Raw genomic sequence first — 26960 nt, 5'->3', positions numbered from 1 at the left:
AACGCTGGGCTGTGGGCAGGAGTCGGGGAAGAAGCCCTAAAAACAGAATCACAAGCCTCAGTTTCTAAATGGGCGTTTACTGCAGGGTCTCTTAGGAGCTTTCTCTAGGAGCTTCCAGTAAGGAAGTCTCTCCTCACACCCCCGTAAAAATGCTTCTTGCTGCAATTATGGGCAATTTCTCTCCTTTAGTCCTCAGAGGCCTCCCTTCAGCAACCCCGTGCCAAGCACCTGCTGTAGACAGGTGAACGAGACAGGCATGAGCTCTGCCCTCAGGGAGCACAGGAGCAGGCAGAGAGTTCAACGAGGCTGTTGAATCTGTGATATCAATTACACTTATTTTAAAATCCTGTTTCAATTTCTATGTTAACTGTTTTCTCGGAAGTTTTCAGTTTATTGAGCCTGGAATTCTATCAGTTATGTCTCATTTTGTTGATGGTTTCCAAATGTTTGGTGACTTTTTTTTGTGAGTCATTTTTATAGTTGAAAGCTAGAACAGATAATTCTCTGGTTTTGTTTAGGTGGCCCACTTTGGACAAGCCCACGTGTCTCTCTGCCCTCTCCCCTCTGGGCTTCTGGGACTGAATCCTAAGGAACACTTGGGCACCAACAAGGAGTTGTCAGCAATACAGAGTAAAAATGAGGTGTGTGAGGTCCCAGAAGCCCAGAGAAGGGAGGGCAGAGGGACAAATGATGCTAAATGATGCAAATCACTTGGCTTTGGAAGAGTAAATCTGTACATATTGATGAATAATGAACTGTCTTATCAATGAATAGAAGTATTCCATTAATAAAAATAAAAATTCAGATACACTTATAGAAGAAAAATAATTTTTTCTTCTATAAGAAATTGTTGTTTCTACAGACAATTTACATAAAAAAAATTATTGGTCCTTCCTTAAAGAGCTGACCTCCTCGGCCAGAACGCATTTTCTACAACTGTGCTACCAGCTTAGCTGTGCTTCCTTGAAATAAAACTGTGCATGAATCAAAAAGACAACAAATAACAAGTGTTGGTGAAGATGTGGAGAAAAGGGAACCCTCCTGCACTGTTAGTGAAAATGTATACTGGTACAGCCACTGTGGAAAGCAGTATGGAGGTTTCTTGAAAAATTAAAAATACAGCTACCATACAATCCAGAAATTCTACTCCTGGGTATTTATCTGAAGAAAATGAAACACTAATTGAAAATGTATTTGCACCTCTCTATTCATTGCAGCATGATTTACAACAGCCAAGATATGGAAGCAACCTAAGTGCCCATCAATAGATGAATGGATAAAGAAGATGTCTCACACACACACACACACACACACACACACACACACACACACACACACGAATATTATTCAGTCATAAAAAGAATGAAATCTTGCCATTTGCAGCAACATGGATGGACCTGGTGGGTATTATACTAAGTGAAAACAAGTCAGACAGACTATATGATTTCACTTATGTGTGGAACCTAAAAAAGTAATCCAAAAAATAAAACAAATGAACAAACACAACAAAACAGAAACAGAGTCACAGAAACAGAGAAGAAACAGGTGGTTGCCAGGGGGGAGGGGAGTGGGGGTATGAGAGAAGAGGTGAGGGAGATTAAGAGGCACAGACTTCTAATTATAAAATAAATGGGCACAGGTATTAAATGAACAGAGTGGGGAACACAGTCAATAATTACATGATATATTCTTATGGTGACAGATGGTAACCACACATGCTGTGGTGATCGTTTTGTGATGTACAAAAATATCTAACCACTATTTTGTGTACCAGGAACTAACAGAGTTGTAGGTCAATTATACTTCAAACATACACACACAAAAAACAAACTCGAAAAGAAAGATCAGATTTGTGGCTACCAGAGGTGAGGGCTGAGGGAAGGGAGTATTAAGTGAAGGCAGTGAAAAGGAACAAACTTCAAGTTACAAGATAAATAAGTACTAGGGACATAATATACAACATGATTAATACAACCAGCACTGCTGTTACATTATATATGAGACTTATTAAGAGAGTAAATACTAAGAGTTGTCATCAGGAGGAAATTTTTTTCAATTTTTAAAATTTGGGGTCCAAATGAGACGATGAATGTTCACTAACCTTACTGTGGTAATCATTTAATGATGCATGTAAGTCAAATCATTGTATCTCAATAAAACTGGAAGAAAAAAACAAGCTATGCTTGAATACGCCAACAAAATCCAGAAACAAGTTGATACAAGAGAAGAAAGACTGTCCTATAGTTAGACTAAGAAGGCAGGTTGAGATTTCTTAACCCCAAATCTCTACCTACAGTAGATAATGTTGCCCATACCACTCAGGATTTATTCTTGGAAGTATTGGCCAGCGTCCTTTCCCCTCCCATCAGCTACTCTGGTTTGGACTCATTATTTTCTTCCGCAGCACTCACTCCACGCTTCTCTTCACACTGCTCTGCAGGACTGGAAGAACAGGCAACCACACTGTCCAGCACAGGGTGAGCACGGAGTAAACCCTTACTGGAGGAGTTCCACCTGCCCTGTGCATTCCCTTCTTCAAAATGCAAACATAGTAACAGATGAACAGCCTTCCCAAGGCTCAGTGGGAGAGGATGGGTCTGGGGGTACAGAAAACAGTGCAGAAGGGGCAAGCATGATTGGGGAAGGCTCACCCAGGGACAGAAGAGACAGAAGCCTGATGCAGATAAAGGGAGTGACAATCAGGGGAGGTGGAAAAGCCCTGGGGGAGAGACTTAATCCACTCTACAATTCCTCCAAAGACAGAAGACGGTGGAGGGCAGATGACAATCAGCTGTGCCATCCCAAGCCAGATGCTGGATCCCAGGAGAGAGCCAGCGTGCATGTCTCAGGGGAGCAGCGTGACTCAGAGGGCCACCCCGCCAGTGAACTTTGCTAAATCGGCTTTTCACTCGCTTATTTGCCCCAAGGTCCTACGAAAGTACCAAAGTTCAGCTGAAGTTGATTAAGAGGCCCTAATGATGATCTGAAATGTCAAGTGCTCCTCCACCCTAATAATAGGCATCTGGAATACTTCCCAGATGAGAGAAGACACGCTTCCCTTTGATTCAGAGTTGGAAGGATGACAGAGTGGAGGCAGTAACGATGATGAAAAGGAAGGCATAAGCCAGGTGACAACTTCCCGTGTCACAGGGAAACCAACCATAGGGAATCAACAAATTACGTGAGACTCTGGCATCAGTGGCATAACCAACAGAGATACACCTTCAGCAATCGCCGATAAAACACAGCCACCTGTTACGGTACACCCAAGTCCTTACAAGGCCCTTTTCTCTGATCAAATACGAGCTTCTAGGTCCAGCATTCAGGATTGTTACTCTTTTTGGAGGAGAAGAAAACATGCATGTTGGCCTTCAATAGCAATCATTTTTATTCCATTAAACACACTTAAAAAAAAGAAAGAAATACACTACAACTGAACCACGTTGTGTCTGGTGCAAAAATGTCTCATTCTCTCTTAGTTTGCAACCTTGTCATCAGTAAGGGTGTACTGGTTTCCTGTGGCCGCCATAACAAAGTATCACAAACCAGGTGGCTTAAAACAATAGCAATTTATAGTCTCACTGTTCTGGAGGTTAGGAGCCCCAAATCAGGGTGGCACCAGGTTCCGTTCCTTTTGAACACTCTAAGGGCTAACCTACTGCACTCCCCTCTCCTCTGGTAGCCCCAGGTATTCCTTGGCTCGTAGGTCCATCACTCCAGTCTTCCATCTTCACATGGAGTTCAGCTTCTGAGTCTTCACATCATCTCCTCTCTGTGCATGTCTGTCTGTCTCCAAATTTCCCCTTTTCATAAAGACATCAGTCATATGGGATTGGGGCCCACTCTGATGACTTCAGTTTTAACTTGATTACCTCAGTAAGGAACATATGTCCAAATAAGTTTACATTCTGAGGTTTTAGAGGCTAGAACTCCAAAATATCTTTTTTTTTTTTTTAAGGATACAATTCAGCCCATAACAAAGGGGTTGGTCCCTTTGAAACTAGAGAAAATGCAGCGTGGTCCATCCATCCACGTCCAGATTGTGTTCTGCATAAATGTGGGGTTTTGTGGAGGTATGCCAAAGGTCCTACAAAATGATTCAACTTTCATTTAAAAATACACTGAACACCAACCACAGACATTCGAATGGGATACACATCACTTATGAACACCTGAGTACAGCTTGTGCTTCCAGAATAACAAGTTGGGTTTTTTTTTTTTTTCATCTAGGTCCAGGAATAAAACTCCTTGTACCATATCTATGCATGTATGCAAACTTCTCAGTAGGTTATTGATTTAACACAATTGTCACTTTATACCAGTCTTCTTGGAATTCAAGCCCCGTGCTTGACTGCACAGGTGTGTAAACAAATGTATAACACTGCATGTGTGTACGTATACAGGCAAGAAGCTTCCTAGAGCTTGATTACAAGTGTCTAGACATCTCTGCTCAGAGAGAGCCCTCCCTTGGCTCTGTGGTTAATCATGTTAAGGGAACACATGGCATATTGACAGGATGACACTGGGTAGAAAGAATGGCATTTCCGTAAAATTTGGGTAACCTATTAGCCAAGGCTCCTCAGGCTGCAAACGACAGAAACCCATCTCCGTCTAGTTTAAGTGAAAAGGGGGACTTTGTTGACTTCTCCACAGAGCGTTTCTTCCTCTTTCGTTCCTCACTGCATGACCACCCCATGTGATTTCCCGTATGCTTATGCTGGGGGTACCATGCATTGGTTCACCCACACATACTCCAACCCTCAGGCCCACTTCCTTGGACTACATAAAATGGAAAGCTAAAACCACATCTCCCAGATTCCCCCGTGGCTAAGGTTCTTCCTGAATGAGGTGGAAGTGGACAATGAGGTCACCACTGCAAGGGAGGACACTGTCCCTTTTAGCAAACTGGAGGCACAGCCCTGGATGAGCCCAGGGTTCAGTGTCCTGCGTGCTGGGCTGTGTGAGGCAGTAGCCATGCAGTTTCCACCAACAGTCTTGTGGGACAGTTGGATGGTTTCTCCTGGCTACTGTTATTCCTGACTATGTAGCCTTCAAACTTAATTTTCAAGACCTCCTGGAGATTCTGTGAACTACCAAAATATCTCAAAACATTTTGTTCTTGAAAGGCCTTTATACTTAAGTTAGTTAAAGCAGACTCTGTTGCCTGCTACTAAGAACTGTGACTGATACAGCATAACTGATCACCAGTGCATACACTGATGATGCCAGCTCTGTTGCTTCAGCCCACAACTCTCTCTGAAGCTGAAGGCAGATATTTGACTGTCTCCTACACAGTCCTACCTAGATGTCCCATAGGTCCCTCAATCTTCATAGACCCCCCAAACCAAACTCCCCTGCAAACCTGCTCTTCCTGTTTCCTTTGTCAGATGCTACCATTTCCCCAGGTATCCAAGCCAAATTCTGAGATTCATCCTAGACTTGTCTCTCTTTTGCACCCCAAAACCTCAATGAGTGGCAGTCCTACTTAAACATTTCCTGAATATGTTCCTTCTTTAAATTTCCTGCCCCATACCACAGTTTCCTGCCCTACTATCTCTTGCCAAAACAGACTGTCTACTTGTCTTCAATCTCATTCCAATCCATCAGCCTGTCACACCTCCTCCACAGTGATCTTTCAAGCACCCAAATATAACCATGTCATCCCTTTGTTTGAATGCGTTAAAAATTTCCCCCACCATTATTATGGTTTCAAGTTGGATGGATGATGTGAAACCAGAGGGCATGTGTGGCAGAGACTGGCTAAAGACTCACCAAATCCATTTTCTTTTTCTCCTGAGAGCATGGTTAGACCACATTTCCCAGTCTCCCTTCTGATTACAGGGGTTTGGTATCAGCCATACCTGACATAGGTATCTGACTTCAGATACTGGCTCTAATATGGTATCAGTCAGCTCTTGCCGTATAACAAACCACCTTGAAACTTAGAGGCTTACAATCACCACCATTTATTATTTCTCACAGGGCTACAGAAGGACTGGTGATTCTGCTGCTCTGGGCTGAGCTCAGGTGACTTCATCTGGGTTTGCTCTTCAGTAGGTCAGCTGGGAGCTGCCTGGTCCATGATGTGCCCACAGGGAGACTCACCTCTGTTCCATTCTGAAGGGAAGTTCCTCCCAGCTGGCTATCCCAGAGGCAAGGTTTTAAGAAAGAGCAGAAACACGCAAGGCATCTTGAGTTCTGGGCTCTGGACTGAGTCACCCTTTCAGCACATTCTTTTGGACAAACTAAATCACAGGCCAGCTCAGATTCAAGGGGGTGGAGACGTAGACTCTCACTCATAATGGGAAAGGCTGCAGATTCATATTGCATAAAGAATTGCAACCATTTTTACAGTCAAAGTAGCAAGGCTACCCACTAGATGTGTGACCTTAAGTAAGTGTCCTCTCTGGACCTCCTTTCCTATCCATAAAATAGGGGAAGTAACATGCATCCTTGCAAATGAGATAATGTAAGGGAGACAAAGTCCTCAGCAGAGTGTTTGGCGCACAGGAAGGACTCCATGATCCTCCGTCACTTTTATTTCTCACATCCCCCTGCAGTGTTTACCACTGTGCCTTTCACGTTGTTGGGATGAGCTCAGGAAGCATGTGCTGAACAAATTAGTCATGCACCTGGCTCCAACAGCTAGCGACAACAATGGTCTTTTAACAGCTCATCATGTTTCTAGAGCTAACACAAACCCACACTTCTCACATTTGGTCATGGGCCCATTTGAAATCATCCTGTCCAAGCCTGACATAGATCCCTCTTAAAATATATCCTCCAGCTGTTCAAACACAGTCTGTCCTCTGTGCACGTATCAGGGCAGAAGAGCACAATTCGTGTCCCGCTAAATAAACTGACTGGAGCAGTCTTTCCAAAAGAGAATGTGCATGAAGCTTGCTAATTAGGACATTTCAAACTTCCATGTCCAACAGATCAAAAAATCAGCCCAGAGTTATGCTAAGAAATCTTCTGCTGATTTGCTGTGTGTGGTAGGCTGACTGCATTGATGGCCCATGTGTCACTCCTCCCTTTGGCGGTGCCTTCCCCACACTGACTCTGGGCTTGGTAATTGGACTTGCCTTGGCCAATAAAATAGTAGCAACCCTGATACAAACATAGCCTGGAAACGCAGTTACTTTTGTGCATGTCCCCTTTTTATGGCCCCTGTCACCACTATGAGAACACTCCAGAGTTAGCCTGCTGTAGGAATGTGTGGGATTTGTGGAGGAAAACTGAATCACACCAGTGGAGGCCACCTTAGACCAGCCAAGTCCCAGTGACCACAAATGTATGTGGGAGACCAGCCAAGATCAGCCACCCATGCCATTTTAGCAGAATTATCCAATCAACCAATAGACTTTTAAGAAGTAAATACAGAGTTGTTGTTTTAAGCCATTCAGTTTTGGGATGGGTTGTTACGCAGCAGTTAAGTGATGCAAGTCTATGCCATGATTTTCATGATCAATTCTATCACGAGCTTCCTTTCTTTGCCTTACACTCTCGGGGCAGGGGGTAGGGAGCAGAGGGAAGAGTGATTAGGTTAGAATCAGTAATCCAAGACAAGAATATCCACTCTGAAATTAAATATCTGGGCTACTAAGCTGGCCAAAGTGAGTGAGTTTGTTTCAAGATCCACAGGAATACATGAGCACTTGGAACAGCCGGGTCACCATCTCACATCAAACTGCTCCTAAGCGTGATTCACTCCGAGACAAGGGAGTGAAGGAACATGGAATCTTGGCTTGAGTTGGCATCTAGAAGATCTGCTGGCTCTGCTCCCAGAGCCATCAACGGATTTGAGTGATGACACTTAGCCACACATGCCTCAATTTCCCTGGCTGCTCCTCAGGGAAGGTTTGAGTTTAATGTGAATGGGAGGCCCCAAGAGCTCTGTACAAGAATTACTATTCTAAGCTTAAGTTATTTTAGGATTGTAATTATATGGTATGCATTAGGCTTTCCATTATCTGACTAATGGATGGGAGCCACAGTGTTAAAAAAAAAACAAAACAAATAACCGATACTAAAGGAAAAGTCTGGTATTGAATGCCATTATGGTGGAAAAAAATATTGGCAACAAAACTATGTTTCTAATTATGTCCCATTCAGACCAACATTGGTTTACATTTCCTGAGTGCACGCCATCAGGGAAGGAATGCTTCGCCCACAGATGATCGGTAAAGTTACTGATCTACAGGTACATAACTGAGAATTGACTGCTGGCCAGGTTCTATCCTGCAGCTCTCCAGTTAAGTAACTGCGGCTTCACCTCTTCATTGTCTTGTCCAGGATAACCCCACATCTACCCCGCTTTCCCTTCAACCATCTGACTCCTAGGTCTCATGTAGCTCAATGAACTCATGCCAGCCTTCCTTTGTATGTGTCTCTATGTCCACAGCATCCAGCATGAAAAGACAGATCCTGGTTCCCTGTGGACACCCGTAGGCAAAGGACAAAAGATTCTCTGTTGCTGAGGGGTCAGTTGGAATTTTTACAATCCCTAGATTAAATGTAAATTTCTGTCACAGACACAGAACACAAATTTATGGTTATCAGGGCAGGAAAGGGGTGGGAAGGGATAAATTGGGAGTTCTAGATTTGCAGATACTAACTGATATACATAACACAGATAAACAATAAGTTTATACTGTATAGCACAGAGAACTACATTCAATATCTTATAGTAACCTATGGTGAAAAATGATATGAAAACGAATACCCGTATGCTCCTATATGACTGAAGTATTGTGCTGTGTACCAGAAATTGACACAACATTGTAAACAAACTATACTTTAGTAAAAAAAAATTTTAATGTAAATTTCTGGGATAAATAATTTGCTTACTTCTTTTCCAACATCCTAGGAGATCTATTTCCAGTTATCTCATGGAGTAATGCTAAACACACACAAGTAAATTAAAGTACAGATATACACAGTAAGACATGAGAAGAAATCTGTCTCGGTCTCGGTCTGTCTCTCTCTCTCTCTCTCTCTCTGTCTCTCTTCTATCTCCCTCTCTCTCTCTTCTCAGATCTCAGTTTATTTTTATTTTATTTTATTATTTTTTAATGGAGGTACTGGGGACTGAACCTGGGACCTCACGTATGCTAAGCATGTGCTCTACCACTGAGCTATTTTCCACCCCCTTAGATCTCAGTTTAAATGTCACATTTAAAGAGAAACCATTTGATCCCTTACCTAAATTAAATTAGGTCCTAATATATATTGAAGACAAGTATTGAAACTCATTTGTTTACTTCCATGTTTACAGTCACTCGCCCCCATGAAACCACAAGATCCTTGAGGGCAAAGATCTTTCTTTTGTTTTCACGGATGTTCCCCACAGTCTAGCACAGGGCTCGGCACACTGTAGATGCTCATTGAATGAGAAAATGAATACATAGATAACTAAGATATATCTTGAGGACCAGTTATGATGAATTGTAGGGATTTAAAGGAAATGATTCTGAGGGAGGAAGAGTTCCCTGATCAGTATTATGGTCTCCATACAGTTCTTCAGTTTTTCCTAGAGATACCTGCTTCTGTTCAAATGTTTCCCCCGTTATGTTAACCAGAGCTGGTCTCTGTCACCTGACCAAAGAGCCGCTCCCTGTTCCTCACCCCTAACCTGCCATGATTTTTGTTACTGTATCAGATTCCCTTCATTGTAACATGAACCATCATCAACTATTAGACCAGCACAAAACCTGCTTTATTATCATTTGAAAGGCATATCATTAAAATAACCACTTAGCATCTAAAAACGTAACACAAAGGTTCTATGATGTGAAAATAAATCCCCAAATTGCTTTTTAGCCCTTACAGATCCTTGGAAAAGATGCCAGTTTGATAGAGATTATTCCATTCAAATACTATGTATCCTAAGAGATGTTCCTTTCCAGTCAGAATAAAGCAGTGGACAGGAGTCCGATTTTGTTTTGTTTTCTTTTGTTTTTGTTTTTGTTTTGTTTTCTTTTGTTTTTGAGTCTCATTTCCGATTATACCTGGATCTTTGCATGGTGAACACTGAAAGCAACTTTCAGTAGTTCAAAATTTCCCCTAAAATTCTGCCTCATGGATTTTGCAAAGGTGGTGGAGGTCTCAGAAGAGGCTCCTTTTCTCTGTTATCTTAGAAAAATACCTAAACACAAGCTTAAGGGAGGAACGGCATTACAATTTCATATCTCACCCTCCATTTCTTCTGAACAGGGAAGGTGATTGCAGAAACACTGTAACTGGCGGGATGGAATCTAAGCCCAGCAATGCCTACAGGTTAAACTATTTATTTAAAAGATCAAAATCACCATGGCGGGAAGGGAAGTGGGCTTGGGTACATTATGCAACAAACTGCGAGCTTCAGACCTGCTGATTTTATAGCTTTGCATCTGAGAACGGAAAATAGCATTGCCTTTTCAAATGCGCAAGGAAAGGATGGGTAATGGAGCACGCGGATTACTGGAGGGGATAAGCTGAGACTCTGAATAATCAGCTTACCATTGTAGCTTTCCTGTTAGGTGAACTCAATTCTTTGGCGTCCATTTAAGTATTTCTTTCTTCTATGACCTTTAAGAGGTGGACGTCTGATGGCATGAGTAGACTTAAAAATATCCCAGGGTAATTTTCTTAGGATGAGAACTTTGCCTCTTTGCCCTGGTCCTAATTTCAGTTTCTTCTCTGCTTGCTACAACACAGGGGTGTACTCCCGTGCTTGCTTCGGTCTGGTGTCACATTTCAGAAGATAGTAGGAAAAACTACACGTGGGGTGCTACTCGTAGCCATGGCCAGTGTCTGTGACCTCGAGAAGCGAAGTATCTGCCTGGGGCCTCAGTCCGTGTAACGTGAGGACAAGACACTCTCCGGGGCTGTTAACATGGCAGCACTCATGGGCATGACCGTGAAGCCAGCGCAGCTAGAACGCACCAGGTAACTGCACTAGTAATAACCACAGCGTCTGTACCGTGAATACGGGGTGAATTCAGAAAGTACGTCAAAGGATGGAGCATGCTAGCAATGGGAGCAATCATTTTGACGCATACCTTGGGTAACGCGTGTGTGTCAACCACCTGACTCCCAAAGTCCCCTTCTCAACACCCGTTGACATCCACTGTGCAGACCTGACCCTCCTGTTTGTCAGGAGCCTGAGCCCAGGTTTACTTTGGTAGAATCTCTGCTCCAATCACACTTCCCCATTTGAGGCCAGTCTAGACAGAGAGAGTACCCAGGCAAGCTCAGACAGCCAGTCTATTCCTGTTACACCAGCCTGACCCTTGCAGGAAACAAGTCAGAAAGCACAATCACCCAGGGGAGCTTTCTAGACTGCTCTAGAAAACAAAACAAGAAAGGGAGAGAGAAAAAACGAAACCACCCAAATCACACTGAGTCTCTGATCCTGGCAGGGCCTCCACCGGCCTCCCACACGCCAGGTTTGCCTCCTGCCAATCGCCCCTTCCTGCTGTTCTCTGTCTTGCTTGGCAAGAGTATTCTAGGTCTAACAAATATGCTTTCAGGTTCCCTGAACACAAATAACAGAGAGAAAGACAGATGAGAAAAGAAAAAAGAATAGAAGAAATGAGGAAAGACAGGGAGGGAGAAAATGGGACAGAATCTCATTCCACATTGGATTTATTTTGCCAACAGAGAGATGAGGAGGCAGGGGAGGGAGGAGAGGAGTGAGAGTTGAGAGAAGGAGAAGACAGGAGCGAGGGAGGGGAAATGCTGGGGGTGGGGAGAAGGAAGGAGGGGAAGGAAAGAAGAAAAGGGACAGAGAGGAAAGAGCAGGGGGAGAGGACCGTCCAAAAGATAAAACAGATTTCATTTGTCTTCAGCCTAACACTTGGCTTTTGTCAGGCTGTTCGTGCAGACTTGCTTAGAGATGATGGTTGTACAGTTGACTTTTGTTTTTAAAGGCTTGCTTATTCCATCCCTAGAGCTGGCCCTCTGGGAGGGGTACACCAGTGACTCAGCCTCACTTAAACTGAGCTGCTCCTTCAAACCCTGGGCCAGCTGCGTTCCAGGCAGAGAAGCCTCGCTCACTGCCAGGCCTGGACAGCGGCTGAGGGTCAGTGGAGCACAGGCCCTCCCGGCCACTCCAGACTCCATGGCCTGCAGAAGGAGCCCCCCACGAAGGACAGAAAGCGTCTGCCTTTTAGTACCCACAGCCTTCCAGAGGAGGACCTTGCTGCCAACCAAGCAATCTTACTGTTTTCCCAAGCATTTGGTCACCCTTTAATAAATAATGATATTAGGTCTTCGGGGGGAAGAAGAAGGGAAGTGCCAACAGGAGATTTAATTTGCAGCAATCAACCCCCTCTTAGCATGCAGAGTCACACAGTACGAGTAAAAGAATTAATCTCTACCAGAAAGAATTGCCTCCTCGGTGTTATGAATCTAATCACTTACGAGGCTGAGTCGGCAGTTTGGGCTCATAGGAATTAAAGCCACAAGATCAGGTTCCAATGCAATCTCGATGGTACACGTCATCGAATTTGAGGGCCTTGGGACGACAAAGCGGATAGAATGCAAACAGAGACACTCTGCCTCTTTCAGACACCCCCTACATGTTCAGACAGGCACTTGGGGAATGAGTGAATAATTGCAGGCTTCTGGGCTGCCTGTGCGAGATGTCCCTTCTTGATTTCATTCTCTACAATGGATTGTCAGACTTGCCAATCATCTCCGGCACCGCCATTATACTTGGGAGATGTGTTTGCTCTGTGCATACTGTTTTATAATCCTCAGAGGTGGAATTTCATAGCCCAGCAATGCTTTTGCCTTTGACATTCTCCTAAGCAGGATTTATTGCTTCCAAGATCGATGTGACTTGAATCGATTATGCCTTTTAAGCAATCACTCTGGAAGCAGCCTCCAGGTTCTCTGAAATACTTTTGGCCTGACTTCATTCAACTTGCAAGCTGATGTCAGAGTATTTCATCATAATCTAATACTGTTAAGAGTCCTTTGGGTATGGAACTGAGTGAGCTATTATACCAACCAAGTTAGGGATGTGGTTACTACACTTGAAGAGCTTACATCTTGCAACACACAAACATCTATTAATATCACAAAATGCAGCTGGAACGGAAGGAGGTATCTAGGAGCTACAGTTACATGCTCTTGACTCCCCCATTATTGATGAACTTAGAAAATAAATTAAGTACGTTCATTCATCTTTGGAATTGAGGAAAGAGGAAGCAATGTCAGAAAATGAATGGAAAATAACCAAATTTCCGAAAATGCTCAGTAAAGATTCTCATTAAAAATCACATATCCTCTGGCTGTCTATTTCAAAATTCAAAACAGATATTAACCCTTGCCATCCCCAAAATGTTGGGGTTCCTTAACATTTTATAAGTTTGGCGACCTTAAAAGAGTTATTTCAGAGGTGTTCTGAGCCTGGGGGTATTAAGTATCATGATTCTAATTGATCTCAGCCATAGACTTAGACTTAAAACCACAAATAACGTTTCAAAAAGTTAATGGTTTTGGAAGAAAATAAATTAAGGTGGTATTTTTAGATTAATCACAACCCACTTCATCCTATATTAGTCCAAAACACAAGAGGGAGGGACCTTTGAAAAATAGTAGGCAAAAGAAACATTTTCAGATGCTGCACCACTTTTCTACCTGAATTTCTGTGATAATTTTTCTCCCAAAGAAGACCCAACCCACCTTCCTTTTAGAACGTACGACTTAGTGGAATACCCATCGAATCCTGCTCCATTTTCCCCTAGCTATTTAAGTGAGAAAATTTTAGCAGGCATTGATCTGGAATCAGGAGAGAATGAGGTAATAAAGTGTGTCACACAGTAACCACACTATACGAGATACTTTAGTCCCATTAGATAAACAAGAGGAAAATTGTGATCAAAGCCACAATGTATAAAATTTGTTAAATGAATTTGCTGTTTAGGGGGAGAAAATATTTCCTTAAGCAACGTTAAACATTCTCGAAATCCAGTTCTAGGCACTAGTGAGCTCATAGATGAAGGAGATTTTGCAAACAGGCATTTACACAGCATCTTTAAGGAATCGTTTAGACGGTTCCCTTGGCTGCGGTATTAGCCATAGGATTGGGTCCAGGCGCTGAGGAAAGCTAATCCTTTCAAGAACAATTTGCTCTCTTTTATTTGGTAAATCGCTCTAAATTTCCCTTTTTTTCTTTCTGAGTTTTAAAATTGGTTGTTGTAGTTTCAGAATCTATCCATTCTCCACTAGACAGGCCTGGGGAGAAAGGAGAGGCTGAATGGGCTGCTCATAATAAAGGGGAAAAGGGAGAGCAGTGAATAAAAATGAAAGGCTTTGCATAATTTGGGCCACGTCAATACAGGGGCTCAAAAGTCCCGCGGGGCAGCTTCCAGCATTGACAGGTGAGAATTGCACAAAAACCTTGCCACTTAAAGTCTTATTGGTACAAGATCCAGGCTTCAGGATTGATTTACAAAACAAAACATAAAACACCACCACGAAAGAAACAAAAGCGGAGAAACCACAGTTCAAAACCTGGTACAGAGCGGAACGCAGGAAACCTCCCGCCGTTCCGACCTCACTGCTGTTGAACAGAAAACAAGCTTCGGAAGAAAGCTCCAGGACAAACCAGCACGGAACACCAGACCCCAAGAGCATCTTCCGAGACATTTCTAGATATGGAAGAGGTAGAAACAGCACTAAAGGCTAGTTCAGCGTGGCTTCATGAGGGTAGAGAACTGCCCATTCTCTTAAAACACCTCCTGTTTCCCTGTCAACATATCTGGAGAAACCCACCAACAAAACCAGAAGGAACAGATACATTATTCTTTTAATATTTCAATAAAATCGTGCACAAGGGGAAACCTTGAGGAATCAACAAAGCATGCAATGAACTAAATACCTTCTGCAATTAATTCACTGCTAGCATTAAAAAGAGAAAAAAAAAAAAAAAGGAAAAAAAAAAACCAAACCAGTGCTGATTTGCTTACTGGTGGTGCATCAAATGTACCAAAATATTCATTAGTTACTCAGTGATGCTGTTTGGGGTAAGTACTGCTCCAATCTGAAGCCTCTGCCAGGTTTGCCGCCTGCCAAATTTGTATGTAAATGGCTTTTCACTTTCCAGGGCTAAAGGGAGATCTGTTAAATTCTCAGAGACAACACGTATATTATTTTTAAGCCCTATTTCTTTGACTTAAAAACGAGCTATTTTAATACTAAATCCCAAATAATACCTAATTAGAAATCCAAAACGCAGTACATCAGAATGTCTGTTATGTGGCTGTTGATCACAAAAGCACTTGCAACGAATGTGATAGGTGAACGTTTTAGCACAGCTTATACCAAACCAAACAAAACACAAAACAACAAAAACAAAAGGTTACCGCCTACTCCATGTAGAACTTCTCTACTGATCTTTGTACCTGAGCATCCATTAAGAGGTGCCTCATTAGTATCATGGAACTCTTCAACGTCTCCTTCTCAGCAGGCAGAAAAGGGTCCTGGTCCTCCTCCAGTGCCTTCGACTTGGTGACGATAAAATGGGATATCTGGTCATTTAGGGTGTGCAATGATTGCACTGCTGCAAAAAAAAAGAAAAGAAAAGAAAGAAAGTCAAATCACAGCAGGTAACTTTCAAAGAGAAACTGGCTGGTAATTTTAAAGGGAGAAGTGCGGGTGTACATCTAAGGTATAATCCAGGCAGGTACCAAGAACCTGATCCATCCACGAGTCTCTTCCACACGTGCTAACAAACACAGTAACAAACTGAACTCTCTCCAAATGCCAAGCCTACATGGAAATGCTTGGGGATACAGTCGTGAGCAAAACCAGATGTGATGCTTACCCTCAGGGAGAGTTCAGTCCTGTTGGGGACACTGGAAAGAAACAAGTTAGCAAATACTTCTAAGAAGATGACTTTGCAGTAAGTGTTTATAAATTACAGAGATTAACAGGGCATGAGAGGAGAGCCCTAGAGTTGATTTACATTTATGGTAATATGGTTGCTATTCTGCCTCTAAACAGATGGCTTCTATCATTAAGTTTTATGAAGGGACAGTGGCCATGATTTCCGATCAGTACCACATGTGTGCTGGGAGGATTATTATTTTTCTATAATTCACATAGCACTTGCTGTCTGACACGGCATAGATTTTAAGATTGCACTTATTTAGTTATGCTTGTTGCCTCTTTTTCCACAATGTGCTTGCTAAAGGCAGAGACTTAAAAAAAAAAAACAACTCTTTGTTTATGGTTCTATGCCCAACCTTTAAGAAAGTTTCTAGAAAATAGAAGATGCTCAGTAAATCTTGTTGAATTAATTTCCTTACATTTCCTCCAATTAAAACTTCTTTCCTTATAGAATTTCTATCACATTCAGGTAAATCTATCCTTTCAAACCAAGACTAAGTAAATTCTACACATTCTCAGGAAAACCGCTGCACAAACCACAATTCTGAGGTTGAGAAGTAATCATCAAAACCAGCACAGAACAGAATCACTCTGAGGACACCTGCCCTGGGCCATGAGGGAGTCAGAGGATTCAGATTACCCTCTGGCTGTAAATAACTAGCAAACTGTCTGCCATCTCAGAAACAAGTGATTTTAGACATTGAACAACAGCGTGGGATGGTGATCCTTTAGGAAAGCAAGAAAAAGTGATGTCCCATCACCACCTGCACTCTGCAAAAAAGGAACGTTCAGACTTGAGCATGGGAAGGGGAGCCCAAGGAGAGCCCAGCAAGTTCACTAAACTGAGGAGACAGAGATAGGACAGGCTATGTTTGCTTTAATTTGCAAGACAAAGTGCTGGAGAAGAGGGAATTACACAGGAGATCTCCAGAAATCTGCACAAATACCGAGTTGATGATTGTATCAATCGGATGTATGGCTGGGATGAAACCCTGCACGATCTGGCAAGAAAACATTCCAAGAGAGACCACTTACATTGTGGGGAGCTGTCAGCCCAGCAATCACAAGAGATCTCGCAGGACCACAGATTGTTTGCGTGGTCACCAGCCAAAGCGAGGGGCTCTGCTGGAATTCAGAGCACACTCAGCAGAGACTCCAGAAGGATAAAGCTTTAGAAATGAAGCTAATGACCCCTAAAATAAAGGCCACTCTAGGCCTATCCGGAAAGAGTTCAAAAGTAAGCCTTGCAAGGATCACACTGATCTGCAAGTAACTAAAATATGTGCCAGGAAAAAAAAAATGAGGATGTTTTTGGTAGAGGTCTGACAAAATCTAGCCCTCAAATACAAAATTCATAATGCTCTGAATTCAATAAAAAATTACCAGACAGTGCGAAGAAAGTGCGACTTGCAGCATGGAGAAAAGTCGGTTTATAGAAACAGACTAACCACGGATGGCAAAGAGAAACATGGCTATTAAGACAGCTATTACAGGCAGTGTTTTGCACACTCAAGGTAGTAAAATAAAACATGATTATAATGAGGAGAAAAATAGAATATTTAAATCAGAACCACATGGAGCTTCTAGGGATGAAAAAATAAAATATCCAAAATGAAATTTTTGCTGGACGAAATTCATAGCTGATTAAACAATGCAGAAGAAAAGACCAGTGAACTTGAAATTACAGTAATAAAACTATCTAGAATTAAGCAGAGTCTGTTGGACAATATACAGCTGTCTGACGTACATGAACTTGGAGACTAGGGGGATGGGGGAGGGGCAGGGACAGAAACAGTGTTCGAAGAAATGAAAGGAAAATTTTTTTTTCCAAATCTGATAATATTATAAACCTGCAAATACAAGAATCTCAATAAACTTCAGGCAGGATAAACACAAAAGAAAACTACACCAAGGCATATTATAAGCAAATTGCTAAACAAACAAAAACACGATGAGAAAGAAAAAATCTTCAAATCAGCCAGAGGAAGAAGGCATATTGCATTCAGAGGAACAGAGATAAGATTGATGTCAGACTTGTCATAAGAATCTATGCAAACCAGAAGATAATCTAGGCATGCCAAAGTACTGAAAGGAAAAAAAAAACACTTGTCAACCTAGAATTCTATAACCAGTAATAGTATCTTTCAGAAATGAAGGTGAAATAATGACTTTTTTAGAGAAACAAAAGCTGAGAGAACTCATCACCAGTAGACTTTCATTAAAAGAAACGTTAAAGAAATTTCTTTAGGCAGAAAGAAAACAACATTAGATGGAAATTTTTATTCACATAAATTTAAAAAAAAGATAATTTTGAGCCTTAGAGAATCAGCCTTGGACAACTGAGTTTAGAGTTACAACTGAAGCCATGGAGTAGAATAGGACATCAGAGTAGTGTCTCACTGCACAGGAAGACTCTCAAACCCTTCCCTGGACTAGGGGAGGACCTTAGCTATCATAGAGGAAGATGAGAAGGCACGGGACCTGACTCCTGCCTCACCTGAATCCTTGTCCTCCAAAGGAGATGGTGAAAAACACCCAGACAGATTTGGGGATCTGCAAGCAGAGGGACTTAATGCCTTTTGTCCCGCCCTAGTTAGCTGGGTGGGGCAGTCTCTTACTGGACATGCCAATATGAGGGCAGAGATGACTGCCACGCGGTATTTTAAGTCAAAGAAGATCTGAGATAGCACTACTGCCCTTCCACCCTCACCTTTCCACCCCAGTGTCCCTTAGCATCACTGGAGCTGAAGACATCGCCAGTGAGTCCAGACGTGTCCATAGGGAGATTCACGGACCAGACACACATCCCCAAGTCAGGACAGTTTATAAGCCTCCCAAGAACCCAAAGAGCGAGGAAAGGGAATTGGGTGGGGGGCGGGCAATTTGAATTTACTCGCTATTTACCCAGAAGATACTAAGTTTTCAAACAGAAGTGACTGAGTTATCAGTGGAAATGTTGACTCCAGATCTAACTTGAATTTCACGATAGAAAGTTAAAAATAAGTGACTTTTTGGAGTTGTGACTGAAAACTTTTAAACCCTCTCTTCTCTATATTACTTGCAAGCAGGAAGGCTGGGGCACACTGGCTATAAGGGGAACACGTGAGTAGGTATTCAAATAACCTTCCCAGAACCCTGGACCAATCTCTGCATGACTCATGCCACATTTTCCACCGCCATTCTGCCTTCCTTTACCTCCCCGTACGTGGACATCGTGTTCTCATGAACAAGCCCTTCTCCCCAAGTCATTCTGAGGGTACCCCACCCACTCCCCAAGTCCTTTGCTTACAGACACAGAGACACTGGTATCAATAAAACTCCTCACGTCACTTCTTGGAAAGGATGAATTACTGTCAATGCTTCCACTCGAACTAGGCTGGTGAATTGGGGGCTCTCAAAATGCATCTATTCCAGGCTCTCTCTATTCTTGAAATAAATAAAACTGTAGTTCAGTATCTAAAATATGCTCTAAATTTCACTTTGTTCTAAATTCAAGACACATTGAAGTTGTTAACACTCCCTTCTCTTCTCAAAGAATAGACACTTCCATCAGAGAACTTTCCGTACTATATTGTAATTGCTTAAGAATCCATCTTCAGTAGATCTAATTTGGTTCCCAAACTGCTTCTCTCTGAACCTGTTCCTACAGAGCCCGCCCTAGTGACCCTCCTTCGTGGAGAAACGTACTTCCTACCTTAAAATAATGCCAGGCTTCACCATGGGACTTTCTATAGCCAATTAAATGTGAGCAGACCCGAGCTATACCATGTCCAAGTGGAAGCTTTAAGAGCCATCACATGGTTTCACTATTATTCTTTACCCTTTGCCATGAGAACAGCCTGGATGCCAGAATGTGGAGAAAAAATTTTCACATGTGCGTGAAAAGCAAACCCTTGCTACTGCAAAGCACCAGAATTTGGGAGTTGGGCGGGATGGGGTGGCATTTGTTACTGGAGCATAGCCTCATGAAAGGTGACTGTTGCAGTCTCAGACTAGATGGTAACTCCCTCAAAGGCAAGAATGAAATTTTGTTCACCATGTATCATTGGTGTTTAGCAAAGAAGAGCACTTGGGCTCAATCCGAAGTGCCGAGAGATTTACACAACAGACATGGTCATGACTCTCCAATGCCCAGTCTCACAATCTTGCCACAACACCCACACTTCGGATCCAGAAAAATGTCTTGTTAGAGACAACACCCCAAGTATGTGTTACACCACCGCCAGCAGCCAAGTGGGGCACAATAAAAGGGCTGGAAACATGTCTAGAATTTTTTTGGCAAGTGTGAAACAAGCAGATGGCAGAGTGCCTGGCACACAGTAAACATTTGATGCACTAAAAATGGCTAGGGTTTGAAGCCCTTCACTCATGCTCCCCTCCCCATATTTCCTGAACCTCCTCTCCTACCTTATAGTTCCTTCGCTGATAATAATAATAGTTAACAACATCACAGCACTCATCTACGGAGGACTCACTATTTGCAAGCCTGGTGCCACATGTTTAACAGGCATTACCTCATTTCAGCACCCCAACAATTCTATTGCTGTGTCATCAGCATTGTTCCTATTGTACAAATGAGGAAACTCAGGTGAAGGGACTCACCCAAGATGACGGACCCAGTCAGTGAAGGAAACAGGATTCACATCGAGGCAGAGCCTGCAGACATGACTCCTCCGTTATACCCCGTCCAGCCTCCACCACCCAACACACCAAGCACTTGCTGCTCCATCCACCTCCCCACTGCTCTTCTTTGGGCAGACCTACTGCCTTTCTTGTACCCTACCCTCTCCCACTCCATTCTTACCACTCCCTTTTGGATGTAGCCAAGGAGCCTGCACTGGTGTGTTTCCACCTGGGACACCACACACAGCAATCCTAGGAATACAGTGTCAGGCTGGCCATGGGGTATCACCTGGTAATATCCTCACAATTTCCAAGGTGAGGAAGCTAAAGCCAGGAAAGGTGACCCAGCTCTCTGAAGATGCTGGCACTCAGTCTGAGAAGTTCGGACTCTTGAAGCCAGTTTGCCTTGGTCTCAGTCTTGTCTGCCCCTCAACTAGCTGTATCACCTTGGGTGACTTACTTAACTCTTCAGTTTTCCCGTCTGTGAATGGGTGTAATAACAGCAACTACTTCACAGAGCTGCTCTGAGAAGTAAATGAGATCATTGCATAAAGCACGTGACAGCATGTCACATGGTAAGTGTGTAAAAAGCATTAACTATTATGATTATTATTACACAGTTTGTCCTTCCAGTCTTTCACTGGCTGATTATTAACTAGTTGCTACATTTATAATTGAGGGTAATTATTGCATCTTTGTTCCATAAATAAGCCAAGATGGTCTCTGCGTACTGGCCAAGGTTGTTTATTTCTTCACTGTAGGCTGAGACCCATTAGCTCAAAAACCAGCAGGTGCCAAACTCAAATGTTTACACATCCAATTGTTTTAAATATAGCCCAAATATGCAGATTTTTGGCTATTTAGAGCCTGTCTGCTTTGCATACCCCACAATACCATGCCCAACATGAACAGCCATTGATAAGCCCTGGGACAAAAAGGCCCCAAGTCCCTGCTGGTTTCTGACCCAGACTCCCCACTGTGCTGGTGTGTGACATCACCTGGACACATAAGTCCCCTCTAGGACCCTTCTCTCCTTGAGGAGTTCCTTGCCCTCCTCCCCTCTGAGTGTGACCCCCTGGACCTCTGGACAGCCACCTGCTGTGCAGAAATTCCCGTTATGCAAACTGCCAAAGGGTCATCCAGGAAAGCCTGTGTGTGCTACTGCCACCCAGTGGTCATATCTTTTTCCTTGATCCCTTAAACCCCCTGCATCAACCATTTGTCTATTCATTTTGTATCCCAGTTACAACTAGTCCAGGGCTTCCTACACAACGAAAACTTAATAAATGCAATTTGAATAACTGGACACAAGGTCCTCCTTGGGTCCATACGTGGACCTCTCTTCAAGGCAGGTCATTGTGTTTTTAGGCTTAGTAATGGGTACTTAACATATTTGTGTGCTTACATCTATTTCCCTCTTCTTCTGATAAAAGAAATGCTCATTCCCTTTTGTGGAAACGCCCCTCCCCACCTGTGGTTCAGGTACGGCTGATCCCACTCCCAGGTCCCAGAGGGGAGCACACAGTTCACTCCTGGCCATTCCAAGCAAGTGGTCTCCCTGGCAACAGTGGTAGGTCCAGGAGAGGGCTTGTGACCTACACGTGGCCAACAAGATTTCATTCCAGGACCATCTGATGGAACTATTGAAAGAGACCCTCTCTTTTTCAGTTGGGTTGGCTGAACTGGCAGAAATGTGAAGCCATTATTTAAGGAGCTCCCATCTGAGAATGAAGCCAATTGGGTAAAAAGGTAATTCTTGTTGAGAGACAGGGAATGAGATTCTGGACCACCCATTACAGCAGCAGGACTCAGCCACAGACTTCTCAGTTAGGGGATCAGTTAACTCCCTTCTTCTCATTTGCCCAACTGGGTAGAGTTTCTGTCATTTGTGATCAAGAAGTCCTGATTATTCTAAAGAAGCCTGTACTTTGTCTTCACTGTAATAGTTATTTATGTGAATACATCTTTAACATCTGCCTCCCTCGGTGGCAGATTAAAGATGGTCTTAAATGGTGTGAGAAGAACCAAAGAATTGAGCCATCCATCTTAAGTGAGGCTTCAGACATAGGGCTCAGGCCACCTCAATTCACCCCAGATGAGGACCCAGTCACTCTGGAGGAGAGCTGAACCACCCTGCTGTACCACACCCAAATTCCTGGCCCACAAAACTACGAGCGTGGTAGGGTGTTGATTTACACCATTCCATTTGGGGATGATTTGTTACACAGCAATAGATAACTGTAAGTTCCACGAGGCCAGCAACCACTTTTTTTTTCAGTTCATCACTGAATCTCCAGCTGCAAGACAGCACCTGGCACACAGTAGTGCTTGGACAAATAAACATTTGTCCAAAAGAAAAAAAAATGAATAAATAAAGGAAAAAGCAAACTTCACTCCACTTTGCCCCTCCATCAGCCCATCATCTTAGAATCAGGCGTTATGCATATTCTTCTCCATTTGGCTTCTAAAAATCTCAACCAAATAGTAAGAGGTATGATGGATTACAGAATGAAGAGACATATATACGCTTTCTTACCTGCCTGGGTTTAGGAAATTGAGTCATAAAAACCAGTGTATTTGGTTGATGGTTCTGAATGTGAAATGATGTTAAATTTATTTCATGTTATTTCGGTCTACAAATTTGAAGAAACGTGTATTTCTATAGCAGGCTTATTTATATGAAGTGCTCATTTGAATTTCACTGTACATTAATGAGTATTTATTTAAGCTTCAGATAAGGGTAGTACATTCATGGGGTGGCAGAAGAAAAAAATAACAAGTTTCAACATTTTGTGTCATTAGCAAAAATAGAAGGTACACATAAAATTTCTTCATGCTTTCAGAAAGAATAACAGCATACCATACTGTGCCTCTGTTTTAATAGATCAGATGAAGTACAGGGCACGAAAAATAATAATGTGACCCTAAACACTCATTTTATGCAGACAAGTCCAGATGTCACTGAGATGGGCTACTGTACATTTTTGTAGAAAAATATACCAAATGAATCACATCATGGGGCACAGCCTCACCACAATAAGCTCCGTGGATTTTATGATCTTGTCATTTATATGGTCCACAGATGTGAACTAATGATCAAATTTATCCCTTCATGTTAAACAACCTTTGCTTTTCATCTATCTCAAATTCTTGGATGTATTTTGCATTAAAATGCTCACAAGTTTCCAGTTCTTGCTTTAATATGGTCTCATTAAATAAATGAAGCCTAAATAATTCAGGTATTCCCCCCCCCCCCATTGTTGTAATAAAACTCATTCCGTGAGTCAAAAGTTGATGCTGCAGGCGAGGACATGGAGGAACTAAAACCCTCATGCCTTGCTGGTGGGAAGGTAAAATGGTGCAGCCACTGTGGAACACAGTGTGGCACTTCCTCTGTAAGTTAAACGTAGAGTTCCCCTGTCATCCAGCCATTCTACTCTTAGGTACGTAAGCAAAAGAATTGAAAACAGATGTTCAAGCACTTATCCATAAATGTTCACAGCAGCACTAGTCATAATAGCCAAAGGTGGAAACAACCCAAGTGTCAATTAACTGAGGGATGAGTGGATAAGGAAAATGTAGTTTAATCATACAATGGAATATTATTAAGCCTTAAAAAGGAATTAAGTTCTCATACATGCTACAACGTGGATGAACCTCGAAAACATGGTACTAAGTGAAAGAAGCCGGTCACAAAATGCTACACATTGTATGATTCCATTTATATGAAACGTCCAGAATAGGCAAATCCACAGAGACCGAAAGCAGATTAATAATTGCCCAGGACTAGGGGGAGTGACTGCCTAATGGGTACAGTGTTTCCTTTCATAGTTGAGGAAGTATTCTGGCAGGGGCTCGCAGGGATGGTTACACAACATTGTGAATGTAATAAACCCTATTGGATTGTACACTTTAGAGTGCTTAAATGGTAAATTTTATGTTATGTATATTTTAAGCACAATTTTTAAAAGCTGGGTGACCAGCTCAGGATTGCAGACTGAAAAAAAAAAAAAATTGACATTAGAGCATCTTCCCAGAATCAGACAATTGAGTCTTACGGCAAAATGTTACCTTGGCACCAATGGAAAAGACATAAGTTACATACCTGGTCAGGTTTAAAAAGGAGACAATAAAATAAACCCTTAAAACCAAGGATTTGCCTTGCTGATAAAGATCTATCATCTGCTTCCTCAAACCCAGAGTCATGTGATGGGCGCTGAGAAGTGCCTGTGGATTTCAACGCAGAGCAAGAACACACCACAAGTAACAACACAGGCCAAGACAGAAGTGGCGACGGTGTGTGCAACGGTGTGAAGGAAGCCCGGACAAGGTGGTGACGGACTCCGTCCTGATGGGGCCTGCGGGACCTAGAAGCTGATGGACTCAAGTCGGGGGGCGGCTGGAATGCATCCCAAGAGAGGGGAGGGATGTGGTTAGGGTCACATTGTGGGAGATAAATGTGGCCTGGGTCTTAGAAACCCAAGTTCGTGGCCAGAGAAAAGCTTGAGGTGGAGGTGGGTGGGGGGGTGGTCCAGACTCCCTCCCATTGAAGTGGGTATGCCTCTTAAACGCCATGAGTTTTGGAGTCAAAGGTCCCGAGTTCAAGTCCTGCCTCTATCCGTTACTCACTGGGAAAACTACTCCACCTCTCTGGGCATCACTTTTCTCATCTGTCCCATGAAGGTAAAATCCATGCCTACTTCGCAGTCATGAAGCTTGGACTAATCAATGCAAATAAAGGACTTGGAAGAGCGCCTGGCACAGAGTGAGTACTGGGTGACAGTACTCAGGTATCATCACCAGGAGTATTACCGTGGCCGCTGCCTAACTCCCATGATCCTGGAGCAGGCGTGATCCTGACCTGACCCTGGAGTCTGCCCTGACCCCGCGGGCAGCTCTCGGGGATGGATGCCCTGGGAGTATTGAAGGCTCAAACCCTGTCCATTCTCACAGCTCTGTGTCCCCACCTCCCAACCCCATTATTTTTCATTTCGCTCGCAGCCACCGGCCCTGCCAGCACTGCCCAGAGGTCTGCAGTAGGGGCTGAGACATGGAGTGAGATGAGGTGAGTGGACACACAGGGGGGGAAACTGCCTGAGCGGTCCTACTCCAGGGTATGGTCTGGATGTCGGAAAGGCGGCTGGATAGGTGAGGAAAGAAGACAGTGTGAAATGGATGGGACTCAGAGCAGCACGGAGCAGGGGTGGGGCCTGCCACCTTTCTCATCTCTGGTTCCAGTCCCTCCTGGGACCAAGCTGCCTCGCCCTGACCCGCTGTGATAAATCCCCTCCTCTTCCTAGTTACCTTGAATTGGTGTCTGTGCTGAGAGAGCCAGGCTTCATGCAAGCCCCACATCTGAACTTCTACGTACTACTTCCACCACTTGCCTTCTGTTTCTCAAGGCTTTCAGACCACACAGGAGCGATGCTAATGTCTCAGGCTGGTGCTGTCCACGCCTTGCTCAGAGGAAGACAGCCATGACCACAGAAACACTAACATTGCTAATGATGGCTGTTTATTAAGTGCTTACTGCATGTCAAGCACTGCGCTGAGCTCTCTGCATGTACCCCCTACACAGCATCTTCCTGCAACTCATGCTTTAGGTACGACCAGCTCCATTCTTCTGTTATGGAAGCTGGCCCCGCGACCTGCACCATGGCAGTGGGAATGCTCTGTGCCTGCCAGTCCTGCCCGTTTCCTTCAGAGCCCGCACAAAACGCCCCCTCACTGAAACATGGCCCTGAGCACGGTCATGCAAGCAAACAGCAGACAAGCGGCAATCTGCACAGAGATAATAAATAGGTGCTTTCACTTTCAGTGTCTCCCTGTGCGGGTCCCAGAGCTCCGCGTGGAGCTTAAAAAAATTCTCCATCACTCTGCGGTCACACCTGGATGGGATCTAACCAAGCACTGTTCCAACTGGCCTTCAGAAAATCCTTCGCTTCTCCTTACGTGCTGCCTCCCGGAGTTCCCAAGGCCAACTCCGCTTAACCTCGTAGAAGCTGCAAGGGAATAAATTACCATAAAGTCGCCCTATGAGAAATGGATTATGACAACATCACACAGCTAGGAGGCCTGCCCGGGCATAATGCACAGGTTTTCATTTGAATGTCATTGTCCAGGTGAAGACTGCAATGAGAAAAGGACTTTGGCTCAAGGAGGAGGAAACGGAGCCAGGGACACGTCAACCTGATGGTGACAGAGGACTGAACATCCTAACTGTGGTCCTCATGGAACGTGTGCTCCACTGGCGGGAGGCTAACTTCACTCCTGGAACCAATTACTTCCCTGAAAAGAAGCCGAGAGGCCACCCTCGTTTGATGGTTCAGCGCAGTTCGTACCTGACAGGCATCCTCAGGTGGGTTTGGTGGCTCGCAGGAGTGGCTGGCCTATCTCTTCCATGCCCCGATCCCAGCCTGGAACCCCACCCCAAGGCCTTTCACCTCTTCCCCCCC

The 26960-nt window shown here is 43.6% G+C and overlaps 1 protein-coding gene across 1 annotated transcript in view; it reads right to left on the bottom strand.

Annotated features, from left to right (window-relative positions):
• The window catches only part of KAZN (kazrin, periplakin interacting protein), a 992786-nt gene that overhangs the window by 736028 nt on the left and 229798 nt on the right, over window positions 1–26960 (bottom strand). Inside the window, exon 2 of the mRNA XM_032495235.1 lies at window positions 15396–15553. Within this exon, the coding sequence (XP_032351126.1) occupies window positions 15396–15553 (158 nt within the window). The remainder of the gene's footprint in view (window positions 1–15395; window positions 15554–26960) is intronic.

The sequence above is a fragment of the Camelus ferus genome, chromosome 13, assembly GCF_009834535.1.
Source record: "Camelus ferus isolate YT-003-E chromosome 13, BCGSAC_Cfer_1.0, whole genome shotgun sequence".
In the NCBI taxonomy this organism is placed as follows: Eukaryota; Metazoa; Chordata; class Mammalia; order Artiodactyla; family Camelidae; genus Camelus; species Camelus ferus.
This window is presented reverse-complemented; position numbering and strand designations above follow the sequence as displayed.